At 45.1% G+C, this 15,000-nt stretch overlaps 1 protein-coding gene across 1 annotated transcript in view; it reads right to left on the bottom strand.

Annotated features, from left to right (window-relative positions):
- LOC132454193 (FERM and PDZ domain-containing protein 1) overlaps window positions 1-15,000 on the bottom strand; it is a 51,492-nt gene that overhangs the window by 26,997 nt on the left and 9,495 nt on the right. The window contains exons 3-4 of the mRNA XM_060047413.1: window positions 6,432-6,554; window positions 5,438-5,598 (exon numbers count right to left, since the gene is read on the bottom strand). Coding sequence (XP_059903396.1) covers window positions 5,438-5,598; window positions 6,432-6,550 — 280 coding nt within the window. The 5' untranslated portion in view covers window positions 6,551-6,554. The remainder of the gene's footprint in view (window positions 1-5,437; window positions 5,599-6,431; window positions 6,555-15,000) is intronic.

Raw genomic sequence — 15,000 nt, 5'->3', positions numbered from 1 at the left:
TACACATTAACACACCGACGGCAGAGTCAACCATGCAAGGAGACAGCCAGCTCGTCAGGAGCAGTTAGGGTTAAGTGTCTTGCTCAGAGACACATCAACACTCAGCTAGGAGGAGCTGGGGATCGGACTACCAACCTTTCGGTTGCAAGACAACATGCTCTACCTCCTGAGCTAAGCCGACTCTGCCTACTTGAGTAGGAATCCTCCCCCCCGCCTGAATCTGAGATCCCTGAAGGGAATAGTGTCCTACTATTAAGTTACTTAAATAGTAGTAATATGTAGTTAAAACTAAATAATGAATTAAATATCTGTGTTCCCTAAAGGGAATAGTCTCCTACTATTAAGTGACTAAAATAGAAGTAATATGTGTGTTAAATAAATTAATGAATTAAATATCTGTGTTCCCTGAAGGGAATAAAGTGTTCTAAATCACTTGGTAATAATTTGATAGTAATATGTGGTAATATGTGGGTAAAATAATAATAAAATATTGTAATCCCTTAAGGGTTCTTTTAAAAGTGGTTTCTACTACCAGAAGACTAAAATAGTAGTAAGATGTATGTAAAATAAATTCATAAATGTAATATCTGTACACAGTACCGGTTCTTTCAATACGCACACTACGCACGTTGCGTAGGGCCCCGCAAATTTATTATTTATAATAAAGGCCCCGTGGGAAAAAAAATAAAAATAAAATAAAAATAAAAACCTGACAACGCAACTGTCCGACGTCAGATAGCTACCCATGCGCATCATTGCATCATCAGTGTAGAAAGATGAAGCGGAGCGATCCCTCGGGGAAAAAGAGAAAAAAAAAAAATCGCTCCATACCCCCCCGTCAACAATTGTCGTCGTCCCCCCCCCCCCCCCCCCCGTCAACAATCGCTCCGACCCCCCCCCCCCAGAATTTTGCCTAGGGCCCCATGGAGGTCTGAACCGGCTCTGTCTGTACACCCTGAAGGGAGCTTTGGACAGAAGTGTCGACTGCTAAACGACTAAAATAGCAGTAAGATGTAAGATTAAAATAAATGAATCAATCTACACATGCATAGCTGCACCTTTCATCACTGAACGCAGTACACAAGGAAACACTTTAAATCAGGACATAAAGCCCTGAGGCAAACGGTAGATTGGCACATTAAAGAAAGACAGAGACATCAGCTGTGCACATCTCCTAAAACGCGAGAGCCTCTTCCAGAGGCGGTTGGTAAGCACTTTTTTAGAACAAAACCGCCAAAAGTAATCTATTTTTAGAGTGCTCCAAAGGGACCGGGCAGACTTCTGTACCCCACCACAGCTTCTTACAGCAGGGAGAGAGGCTGACGGGAACCGCTTGTAGGAGAATCTCTTCAGCATTTGCATCATATGAATATATTTGTTTTAATTGTGCTATAAAAAAGGACGGTCCTCGCTGTGCTAATTTCCCACATCGTTAGCCTCATTGCATTAATTGCATAAGAAAGTCGTATTTTGGTCAAATTGTGATATCTAACCTAACTACTCTCCTAACACTGCCGCTTCACTCTGCCTCATTGGCTGTATCTAATCAGAGTGCTGAATCTTCTGGCCTTTTTGACGCTAAATACAAGATGAACTTTAAAATATGACAACAGCAATTATGCTATGAGGCTAAGAATATTCCCTGACACCTCAACCTGACTGCTCCCGACGAGCTGGCTGTCGCCTTGTCTTGTTGACTCGGCCGTCAGTTTGAATAGGTGAATGTTAGGCAATATAGTAAAGCGCTTTGAGTGGCCACTGGTTAGAAAAGCGATATATATGTAAATGCAGTCCATTTAAAGAGGGGGAATAATTAACGCAGCTTTTTCTTTTCACCTAGGCTCCTCGGTTCTGCCGCCTCCGCTTGCCTAAACCCATTCCCCTTTTCCAGCGGCCGTTAATTGATCCTTCTCATCCTGTCGCTGCGGCTCTATTCCCAAAAGCCGGCCCTTCCTGCCCTCCTGGCTCACCCTCTCCTCTCTCCACACCGCTTCACCACTCTCCCCAGCGGTGTTGCCAGATTGGGGCAGATTTCCTGCCCGATCTGGCAACCCTGGCTGCAGCACGCTGCAGCCAGGGTTGCCAGATTGGGCAGGAAATCTGCCCCAATCTGGCAATACTCCTCCCCAGTGCCCCGCGACACGCCAATAATACGCAGGTCGAACGGCACGCAGAGGCAAAGCAAATAGATTCCCACCTATTTTATTCGATAAAACCGAGGATTTTGATGCGGTACGGTTACCCTTTTTGACCAAGGGCTACGATTTAATTATTTTGGCCGATAATGCAGTTTCATATTTCCAACGCAATAGAGTCTTGTGAATCCCTCTAAGAAACACCTCTGCATCTTCAGAGCGCAGGGAGAGACTTTGTAAGTTCATGTTGTGTCTCTCTTTGGTAGAGTCACATTAAAGGGGCGATATTATGCCACCAGGTGTGAGTGTGATTGGCCAATACAAGCCTTTTGAATATCAGCCTTTTCTTGTGTTTCGGTGACATTACAAGTAGGAGTGTCCACCTAGATCAGGGATGGGCAACTGGCGGCCCGCGGGCCGCATACGGCCCGCATACGGCCCGCATCCTCACTCAGTCAGGCCCGCACATAACTTTTATTTAATATAATAAAAAAAAATAATAATAATCGAGTTACAGAAAACTTGGTTAAGAAAGAAGAAAAGCAGAGTATCTGTTCATAGAATTCAAAGGCAAACCCATGTGTCTAGTTTGCTTAGAAGCGATATCAGTCATGAAAGATTGCCACTTAAGTCGCCACTACAACTACTACAACTGCCCTGAAGTGAATATCATGCTTGTTGGGTTTGAGTTCATTGAGTTGTTGCACTTAATGTTGGGCCACTGTTTTTCAGTTTTGTGACATCATTGAATGATGATGTATGTGAGCCCTTTGCACTGATCAAAATACTAACCAATCATGTGGCTGTTTGAGCATGGAAAACATGAAATGAATGTACGTTGGTTCAATCAACATACCGTACATAGGTTATTAATCTGAAAGATTTTGTAGGTAGTGGCCATCCCCAAAATGCACCAGAATACAGGAAATCATATCCAACAAATTAAAAAATGTGTAGCTTCTCTCAGTTTACGTCTAGTTGAAGCGCACAGTCACATGGCCCTCTGATGGTGATGATGAAGAATTGGGGCCCTCTTTATCATGAAAGTTGCCCATCCCTGACCTAGATGCATGCTGGATAGATCAGTCCACCAGCCTGCCATCATACATCCTGGTGTACACGCCCACCTGTGATGTCACTAATACACAGGAAAAGGCAGTTCTTCAAACGGCTTGTAATGGCTAATCACACTCACAGCTGGTGGCATAATATCACCCCCTTAAGTCAACAGCAATTCATTTACAAAAGTGTAGGGTTGACAATTATTGATCTGTCTGATTATAACACCCAATATTTGTCATATTTCTAATTATCAGGATGGCATTTTCATACCGATATGTTTCCAATATATATATATATATATATATATATATTAGAGCTGTCAAGCGATTAAAATATTTAATCGTGATTAATCGCATTAATGTCATAGTTAACTCACGATTAATCGCAAATTATTTTTCTATGCTAAATATCCCTTGATTTTTTTGTCCCATAATTCTTCTCATTTTAATTCTCTTATCAACATGGTGAAGTGCATCGGCTTGCCTTGTGCAAATGATTTTTTATTGATAACAACATTGGCATATACTGATCAAAACAGGACGATACAAAAAAAGAGCCTATAGTGCAATTAAACGACTGCTTTGAACAAATGTCATTTGAACATAGCAGTCAGGCTACTGCTTCTTTGTTTTGAGCCAAAGAAAAAAAAAAAAAATTTTTTTTTTTTTTTAATAAAACAATTGCGTTAATCGCGCGATATTTTTTTTAACGCCGTTAAAATTGGTTTGCGTTAACGCCGTTAATAACGCGTTTAACTGACAGCTCTAATATATATATATATATATATAGTGGCAGAGATGCCATTCACTGTCTATGAATTCAGCGCTGACTGCTTACCGATGAAAGAGAAGAACACACCAACGCAAAGTAACACCTAACATATCAAGTCGTGACAAAAACGGACTCTCAGTTGTAAAGCGGTGCGTCTTGTAGCCGCAGCTTTTATGTTCAGTTCTCTTCCGTTTGACGTGCCTCTAGACAAAGATAAGATTTCCTGTAGCATCCGTCTCACATCCAGAGTTCATTGGTGGTGTGTGAAAGATGTCACAACACAACTGATATCTCATTCGTTATCGCCCAAAAAGGCCATGCAGGCTTCTCAATCCTCCCCCCCATCCTGTTTAACAATGTTTCTTTTCGGACAAAAAAAAAATGCGACAGCGAACCAAATAACTTATTCATGCAGTCACCAAAATGCTGTGTGACCGGACTTTAGAAGAACTTAAGTGTACTTATATTTTCGTATGTTTTTTTCGTATATTTTCGAATATTTATATATTTCCATCGCTTAATTTCTGAATAATAAACTATATTTCTCCCTCAGGCATGTTGGAGCAAACACGCAAACTATATTGAGACCAACATTTACTATTTACTAATGCTGCGATCCATTTGTATGGTACACCGGTACGCCCGACCTGCTCTAGCGAGAACGTGACGTAATTTCCTGGCTTGCAGCTAGTGTTCCAGTTTGTCATTGTTATTGTTAGCTACATTAGCCTCTTTAGCAAACCAGCTTGAAAACAAACAACACAACTTTACATTGTATTGCACGCACATTAAGACCGTGCAATGCATAAATTGGTGATCGGAATAAAGTAGCAATGTAAAGTGTATGACCAACGTGATACAAATAAACAAAAATAAATCTCTTTACGGGAGCAGACATTTTTGAGTCGCAGGGTCAGCCTCACTGAACTCGGTCTACTTTCAGAATCCCGGGTGGGACCGCCCAAAAGGAGGCGTTCCTCCGTGAAATACCGCAAGAAAGCTGGGAGGTTTATACCTTACGAATCGTACGGATAGGCGTAGTTACAAAAGGATCACAACATAATGCTTTGATTTGAAAATGTTGTGCTACCTCAAACAGGTTCCCATTTAGTAAACAAGAGAACATTCCTTTAGCGATGCCAGTGTGAATTCTCAAGTAAAGGTGTACTTTAAAAGGGTACCTGGGTTGTTAGAATTAGGTCTGTGGTCCGCAAAGTACACAACGAGACACCTCACCCTGACTGCTCCCGACGGGCTGGCTGTCGTCCTGCGTGGTTGACACCGCCGTCGGTGTGTGAATGTGTGCGTGAACGTGTGAATGTCAGGCGATATTGTAAAGCACTTTGAGTGGCCACTGGTTACAAAAGCGCTGTATAAATTGCAGTCCGTTTACCATTCATACCACTGTCGTATGTTGGATAAACCTTAGATCAATGGACGGTAGACAGAGTGCTCCGTGTGGGTCCTACCTGCTGTGACCTCCTGCACCAGGATGGGCGTCTGGGAGGTCAGGCTCAGGCCGTGCGAGTTGAGCTCCGAGCTCCTCTGGATCTGAACCGTGAAGCGGAAGGAGTAGCTCCTCTGGTCGCCCACCTGCTCCCCGCTCCTCCCGTCCACCGGCACCCTGTCTCTGGAGAAAGAACAGCCAGTCAGACGCCAGACAGTCAGTCAGAAAGTCAGTCAGACGGTTAGTCAGACAGTCAGTCAGACGCCAGTTAGACAGTCGGTCGGACAGTCAGTCAGACGCCAGACGGTCAGTCAGACAGACAGTCAGACGGTTAGTTAGACAGTCCGACAGTTAGTCAGATGGTCAGTCAGACAGTCAGACAGACAGTCAGACGGTCAGTCAGACAGACAGTCAGACGGTTAGTTAGACAGTCCGACAGTTAGTCAGATGGTCAGTCAGACAGTCAGACAGACAGTCAGACGGTCAGTCAGACAGTCAGTTAGCAGCCAGTCAGTCACTCAGAGAGTCAACGCTGTGGAACCTCCTAGTGGTATCTGATAGTGTTGGTATAGTGAAATTAGTATGTTTTGAATGATTATTTATACGTTGTTCATTACTGAACTATGTGTGGATATTTGTGCAGACAATGGTCAAATCAAGCTGAACTTAACAATGAATGTCCACATTTGTTTAATTTAATTGTGTATGTATGTATACATATTCATGCATGTATATATCTATACATATATATATATATATATATACAAAGAGAGGCAGCAAGACAGAGAGGGAGTGAGAGAGAGACGGAGCCAAATCAAAGAGGAAGACGGATATACAAATCATAGATAGATTACACAAAGAACATAAAAAAATAAATAATAATGAGTGCGATGGAGAGAGAGAGAGAAAGTGAAAGTGAGCGAGAGAGGGTGAGACAGAGGGCGAGAGACAAAGAGAGCGAGCGAGTGAGAGAGCGCGAGGGGGCCCCAGGACCCAGGAGGAAGAGCGAGCGGCACCTGCTGAGCGAGTGGGATCGGCTGCCCAGGTCCCGGGAGCGCCTCAGCCATCGCCCGACCACCTGCTCCACGCGGCTGGTCCGCCGCGAGGGGGAGCGGCTGCGGCCCGCCTCCTCCATTTACCTGCAGAGGTCACCCAGAGGTCAGCCAGAGGTCAGCCAGAGGTCACCCAAAGGTCACCCACATACAGTCTAGAAATATGTTATACTTTAGTTCATATATTCATATATATATATATATATATTTAACAATTATTTGCCGAAGGCTCCGTGAATAATTTGTTTTGTATATACTACACATGAACACCCCAAAAATAAACAAGATGACACTTTTTGCCGGGATTTATTTGTTTTTTATTAGCGGATCATTCGTTTTTTACTAGCAAAGGAAAACAATATCCAGAGTTTCAGATCTCCTCATTCATGGGATATTACCAAATATCCTGAGATAGCGGACCAATCTAATTGCGCCATTTTAGGGGGTTCACGCGTAGCATATACTAAATATATACATCGTTTCTACATCCGTCTTTTAATTGATTAGCCTTCTATTGTCTTTTAATGATCGTCCTTTCAATGGTGAGTGGTGGTGAGGTCATTTCCTGCCTCTGCAAAGCACATACACTTTGTGTTGGGAGGGTGCCATTTAGTACACAAATAAAGCAAGCATATACAGGCACGTGTGACACAGACCCACACACTCAAACACAAACACAAACACAAACACACACACACACACACACACACACAAACATACACGCACACACACACCGACACACACACACACACACACACCACACAAACACGTCCAGCAGCTGGGGTTATGGATATTGGGGGTTGGTGTGAGTCCTGTGTCTCTGATGGCTTCAGACTAATGGGCCTCAGCCACACTTACGGCCGTTCCTCTTCATCTAGTGTTCCCCACTGAGGCTAATAGTCGACTGTAATGGCAATAAAAAACGTTTTTCCTATTGGTTTACTCATGCTAAGAACATTGGACATCAATTAGTGCTTATATGACGAGATTCTGCCATGTTGTGTGTTGTGTGCTAGCTGATCGACATAGTGCTTTGCCACTAGCACTGTCTAGGTGATGTCAATGTGATCGGGGGAAACATGAAGACCTCATTGCTATCATTCTGAAATCTGTAATATGTGTTCATGTTGCTGTGTGAGAGCGAAAGGGTTTGACTTCTCGGACACTCGTAGCGTAAGGTCCCCCGGTGTGTATGGAGGTGTGGATTAACCGTCAGAAAGCAGCAAGAAAAAGAGCTCAGTCTTTATCGCAGCAGTGCTTTTTCGTCGATCATAACATTATGAACATCCCCAAAAGAAACGAGAATCCACTGACAGCATCCTCCACCCTACCACACACAGACGCACAGACACACAGACACACAGACAAACACACAGACACACAGACACACACACACACAGACACACAGACAAACGGACAAACACACAGACACACGGACACAAGGACACAAGGACACACGGACACACACGGACACACAGACACACAGACACACAAACACATAGATACCCACACAGAAACACAGAGTTATACAGACACACAGACAAACACAGCGACACACAGACACACAGACATACTGCTGTTCTGTCAGGAGGCGTCAGACTTGGCTTCAGTCGTTAGCGGTAACCCGATAGCTCCCTCACATCATCGCTGGACTGTGTCAAAGGAAACGTATACCCTGCTCACAGGAGCCAACGCTTCCTTCAGCAGGGACAAATTACTTGATAGAATCCCCTAGCGGATCTATGAATGAATGCATTAATGCATGACGGAATCAAAGGAGATATTTAAAGATGGACAGGCAATTAATCCTGTCATCGTTGCGATCTTTCCATGCACTCCCGGGCCAGTAGCCCGGAGACGGCAACACTCATCGCTGCTTCTTCACTGGAGTTCCTTCACGCCTTGCCTAGTGGGTCCTCCCAGCACGCACTATAGCAGCTGCTCCTCTCCGTGGCTAGGTGCTCCAGTCTCCACTTCCTGGGTGATCCTGACTGACGCGGCTCCACACCCTCGTCTCTGAGAAGTCAACCCCCTTCTATTATCTCAGCCTTCAGGCCGTTACACATAAAATGGCAAAAATAAATCGCTTTAGCTCGTACTGGAGGTAGAGCGGGTTGACTTCTAACGGGAAGGTTGTTGGTTAGATCCCCGGCAATGCCTTGTTGTGTGTGAAGGTGTCCCTGAGCAAGACACCTCAGCCTAACTGCTCCCGACGAGCTGGCTGTCGCCTTGCGTGTGCGACTCCGCGGTCGATGTGTGAATGGGAGCATGAATGGTTGTGGGTCGCTTTGGATAAAATAGTCTACTAAATTCCCTAAACGTCACCCAGGTTCGCGACCAGATGCAAATGTGGAAAGTGTTGAATGAACAGCACATTTTATAATGTTATATGTATATTTTATATATACCTTAAACTAAGCTTTACACATGAATAAGGTCTCAGGAACCTTGAACTTGACCAGGCCCTCCCTCAGCTGAGAGGGGTGTGGCCATCCCTTCCAGTACAGGACAGAAGCTTGGGTTGAGACTAGGAAGATCGATATACACTACACATTTGGTGGCAATCCAGCTTTCTCATTTGGCCTTGGCCTCCGATTGATTTTGTGTCCAAGAATATGAAAATCAGTGATTAAGACAAAGCACAGCCTTGGCGGTTTCCAGCGGCCGCTGTGAAACATGCTTGGTCCTAAGCCAAGCGTACACACACACAGTATGTTGTGTTTACAAGGACTGCATGGCTCACACGCAAGAGTCCCCATGAAGACCATGCCGCCTCCGGACTCCCCGTGGATCCCTGGATCAAGATCTTCATACCCATTCACAAAACAGATTTTGATTTGATTGTCCAAAAATGAAAGGGGTGATATTATGCCAATTACGAGTGTGAATAGCCATTTCAAGCTGTTTGAAAATCTGCGATTCCCTGTGTTTTAGTGACATCACAAGTGGGAGTGTCCACATAGATTTATGATGGATAGATCAGCCGCATTTGCTACAGTCCACTGGGTAGGCTGGTAGACTGATCTATCCAGCGTACATCTAGGTGGGCCCGCCCACTTGTGATGTCACTAAAAAACAGGAAAAGACAGATTTTCAAACAGCTTGTAACAGCTATTCAAACTCACACCTGGTGGTATAAAATCACCTCTTTAAAGAAACTCGTGTGTAGCAATGTCCATAATACACGCCACCTATGGGTCTTCTACTGGGCTCCACCAAAACAAGGACAGGGTGGTGAGGTTGGAACCGTTTTATTGCCACGGTTGAGTATAATGACCCACAGCAGGAGGTGCCACGTGTTGCCATGCCAGAGATCTTCTGGAGTGTGTGTGTGGCGATGGCTGGTTAAAGGTCCCATGGCTTGCCACCAGTTGTGGTGTGATTAGCCGCTACAAGCCGTTATACATCACAGGTGGACACGCCCACCTGTGATGTCATAAGGGGCAGATTTCCAAAAACGGCTTGTACCGGCTAATCACACCCCACCTGGTGGCGTGCCATGGGACCTGTAGGTTGAACCTGTGCATATGGATTGCTCAAATGTACAACAGGTGTTGCGCCCCACCCAGCCCCAGAGTCCAATCACTCTGACTCGGGCCAGGTGAGGCTGCTTCATGCTGCCATCACCCACACACATCATACATACTGTTCCATGAAAAAAACAGCTCTGTGACAACGCAAACACCTTTACAATGAACACCTCCCCATTTATCAGTGAACACGTCATCCATTCACTGACGAACGAATGACGTACCTATGAATACATCCGATACACAGATGTCCATATGGATGGAGGATAATTGACGGGCCGGTTGATTAAGCGACGCCTCGTCCACACGGTTACTGTACTGGTGGTGTAGACTCGCACCATCGATTGAATGAATGAATGATGGAATGATGTCATCAGGACACCAGCACCCCTCCCCTGTGCACCTCCGTCTGGAGCGGTGGCAGGGAGGTAAGAAGGACAGAGGGACGCTCAGCCAGACGGACACGAGTCATGACGGGGCATTAACACTGCATTAGAGTCAAGGGGGCGGGGGCTGGGGGACTTAGGGGTGCGGGGTAAGTAGGGGGCAGGGAGGACTTGAGGTCGAGACAGGAGGAGGGAATCAATTGGATCCAACTGGGGGTAAGGCAAATGGTAGGTGGACGAGAGAGAAGCACTCGAGTAGAGGGAGGGGAGGAGAGAGGGGGGAGGAGAGAGGGGAGAGGAGAGGAGAGAGGGGGAGGAGAGAGAGGGGAGTGGAAAGACAGAGGGACTTAGCCCGACAGTGATCTCCCTTTGGGGAGTTTGAGTCGCAAGCACATTATCCGTCCATCTGTCTTGTCAGTGTTTTCTCTTCTCTCTCCCTCCCTCCCCTCTCCGAGGTCCTTCGCTTTCTCTGGTCGCCCGGTCTTGACGGCCAGGTCTCGTGTTTCACAGGCGGGTCGCAGCGGGAGACACGATACGACAGCTCGCCGCGCTCGTGTAAGAGACACTCGACAAGAGGTCTGAAAACGGTTATCGGACACACACACACACGTTCAAGACGTCCACCTTGAGGAGGACACCAGAATGCACTCACTTAAATCTCCAAATCACATTTACATTTCAGGGAGATGAGTAAGATTTCCAGCCAAGAACGTCTGTAATCCAAGCAGATGGCCGTGGAGAGTATTTTGCACTCTGAAACAGATCAGAGGAGGACATAAAGCAAAGCAGGACCAATCCGATCCCCTGTTTATGCATACTGTCCTATCAATAAGGTTTTTCGAACACACACACACAAAACCACATTTGAGCTCCCAGATGGCCAATAACAATTCAGGTATGGATCTGTGCAATGGAGGCATGGACGGAAACGATGGACAATTGATGGCCCTAATGTGACCTCCCATGCAGCAGAAACAGCAGGCTCGAGCCACAATCTATAACCTGGACAGCTAGAACCCAGGGAACTTGGAATCATGCCTCCTCTGCATCACCACTGGTGAATGCAAGGCCACTGCCAACTCAAATGGGCCTTACGCTGTAGAGGTAGAGCGCTGATGTGGGGGGCTATGAGGGGATCGCCAGGGAAATAAACTCCGGCCAGCTTTACGGCATAAATCTTCTTAATGAAGCATGCCTCTCACTGCGCCGTCCGCCCCTCCTGAGACTTGAAACGCAGCTTAGCCCAGGGGTTGCCGAACACAAACTTGCTTGCTACAGGAGGCTTGGTGCAGGGCACTGAATCCATCTCGACGCCTTACTCCACAAAGCCTTTCACCGTCCAGACAGATGGCTCCGGAGAAGGCATAAAGGCAGGGTAAGGGCGGGACGTGAAGCCAGGGACATGTACTGGACTACTGTTGTTTTTACTCAAAAGCTACTGAAGATGACACCAACTGCTAGTCATTTGAGAAGGAATGCCTCATATCACCAACATAAAGCACCATCTGTTTGGCCGAAACACGGACATTAGTTACAGACCGGGTTTCCTTGAAATGGATGCCAACGGAAATAAAAAACCTCTTCGCACAGAACACAGCGATTGTACAGGTGTACACAATCAATCTAAAAAAAATCGAGTTTAATAAGGGTCTGCCGAAATCGCAAGGAACACTTGAATTTGTTTATTATTGTAATTTGAATAAATTTTCCTAGTTAAAATAGAAAGAGTGCTCGTTTTGCTATGCTGGTCTGTTCACCTCAGCTGCAATGTGCAGAGCGAGAGCCAGGGTTTTGACACTGGAAAAGTAAGTCATTCATGAGTTTGTTTGCTGTGTCAGTTAGTTGCTGACTCGTGTTTCTTTAGCTCGTTTACATGGCTCCTCATTTGAAGGGAATCTACAACATGAGGAAGAACGATAAATAATACCCTTACTGTAAAATAGGCCTGATATCCTTACTAATCAATACTTAGACCTGCGGCCACTGTGTTTATATCTTTCGAGTCTCCGTTACACTTGTCGATTCAATGCGACCTTCATCATCGGATCACAGCAGGGTGCCTTCTGAGGTCTGCACCGCCCCAGATCAGAGCGATGAGCGAGACCACATGCCTTACTTCTCAAGGTTCCTTCCTTCTTAATTAAGGCATTTTTTTTCTAGTCCTTTAGGCAAAGAGCTAGGAAGTGTCATTTATATATGGCCTGTAAAGCCCTTTGAGACTATAACTGTGATTAAGGTCTCATGAAATTAAAATGGACTTGACTTGACCACATTCTGAGGACATCAGACTGGTGTCCTGAGGACATCAGACTGGTGTCCTGAGGACATCAGACTGGTGTCCTGAGGACATCAGGCTGGTGTTCTGATTGGACTGCAGAGGAGTGGACAGCATCTGGGCCCGACGTGGGCAGACTCCGGTCGACGTCGCTAAAACCACAGCGGCGCTACCGGGAGCCGCCGCGGTCTATCCCCAGCACTCCCACGCCGCGAGACACGGGGGACTCATAGCGCCGATGGCCTCTTTAGTAACCCGAGGCTCATCGCTCGTTCAGGGTGTGCTTATCTTTTAAACATCGACAGCCTCGTAGCATTTGGGCCAAAGCTAACCTAACCTCCACTCTCCTAACGCTGCCGATACGCTGTGCCTCAGTGGCTATATCCTAAGAAAATCGGAGTGCTTTTTTTCCTTCCGTAATCACTATCTGCACATTGCTCAAGTCATCTATTTGACTTAGGCATTGTTTACGCTGAACATTAGTCGACCTATCCGATGTCTTTCTTTACAAACAAGAAAAAAACGATGTTCAAACGGCCAGGGGTGTAGCCAGGATATTATTTCTGGGGGGGCCAGCTGGGGCCAGTCTTTTTTTTGGGATGGCACTTGATTGTCCGAAATGTATATTTTAAAACTCACGAGACGTGACACTCAGAGCGGGGGTTTTCCCGCGGTCCGTCAGGCCATAAACAATGGATTTAATAAAAGTTCCTATGGACACGAATAATGTCTTATTGATAATTCCATGTTATTGGACTGGGTGCTTAGATGATGTGCTATGTGTCATGATTATGGGAGGGGGTTCGGGACCTTAACACGACACAGGGAGGTTTTTTTTAGTGCCAGTGACAGAAAGACAATAATTGATTCAGGTAAACCGTAGCATTTTAAGTGCAATATTTATTTATAAACTCAGGACGTTTCTGACCGGTGGTCATTATTATAAAACTTGTCGAACGCAAGGAGATCTCTGTCTAATAGGTAAAACGTTGGAGAACAGAGCTATTGAATGCAGCCTCTCAAAAATAAATTACTGAACAATGGAGAAGAAATGTGACGATTTACGACCATTAAAACATTTATGATGAAAATATACCAGATGTCAGATAGCAGAGCATGTCAGGTCCGCATAGAATGTCAGGTAGCATAGCATGTCAGGTAGCATAGCACGTCAGGTCAGCATAGCATGTCAGATAGCATAGCATGTCAGGTCAGCATAGCATGTCAGGTAGCATAGCAAGTCAGGTCAGCATAGCATGTCAGGTCAGCATAGCATGTCAGATAGCATAGCATGTCAGATAGCATAGCATGTCAGGTAGCATAGCATGTCAGAAGGGGTAAGAGATTGTGAATTGAAAAATGGGATGAGAAACAGAAAGGAGAGTGGGACATATTTGTTCATATAAAAACGTTATTATGGAAGTTATACATAATCAATGAGGTGGTGCGAATTCTTGACATTACACTAAGCATATGTGATTATTGCTGTGGTTTGATTCTGTTGTTCAGTGTATACTTCAGCGCACTCCCCAGTCCAGCTGACATGGTGAGTGTGAGGCCTTACTACATCCTTTTTACGAGTTCATAGTGCGCATGTTCGTAATGAGGTGAAACTTTACGTTACACTCAGCACATTGGATTATTGCTGTGATGTTCTTTTTTGATGAAATAAATAAATTTCAAATACATTTTAAATTCATGGTTTGTTGTGTTCTTTATTAGTGTTTATAAATGTGGATGTTATGGAAATTCGTATTAGTATAAGTTCTGGTCCAGGGGAAACACCATATTTTTCCTAGATTTTCTTGATTGTCAAAATGCAGTAAGCATGCACGCACGTAATTAAAACCAAAAGATGAACCTGCTTTGTAACAGACACACTCACACGTTCATTAATATATTAATTTATAATTAAATCCAAAAGATAAACCTGACCAATGGAATAATTTATCAGAAGAAGTACGGCAAAATAAGCAGCAAAATAAAGTTACACACAGACAAACAAACAAATTTCACGGATACAAATAGCAGCGCCCCCTCGAAGAATGACTGCCAATGATTGACCACACACACACACACACACACACACACACACACACACACACACACACACACACACACACACACACACACACACACACACACACACACACACACACACACACACACACACACTAAGATGAAAGCTGGCTAATGGGGTTTGGCCAGCACTTAGAGATTAGCGCCACTTAAGCTCGCTCAGTCCTCCATTCACTTGGTCACTTTCTCATCCCACAATAACACTGTATTACATACTGTTCTTCCGGCTCTCCCCAGGATATGTCGTCTATTCGCTACAGCTA

The sequence above is a fragment of the Gadus macrocephalus genome, chromosome 3 (assembly GCF_031168955.1).
Source record: "Gadus macrocephalus chromosome 3, ASM3116895v1".
Lineage (NCBI taxonomy): Eukaryota > Metazoa > Chordata > Actinopteri > Gadiformes > Gadidae > Gadus > Gadus macrocephalus.
Note: the sequence above shows the minus strand (reverse complement) of the source record. Positions and strands in the feature narration are given on the sequence as shown.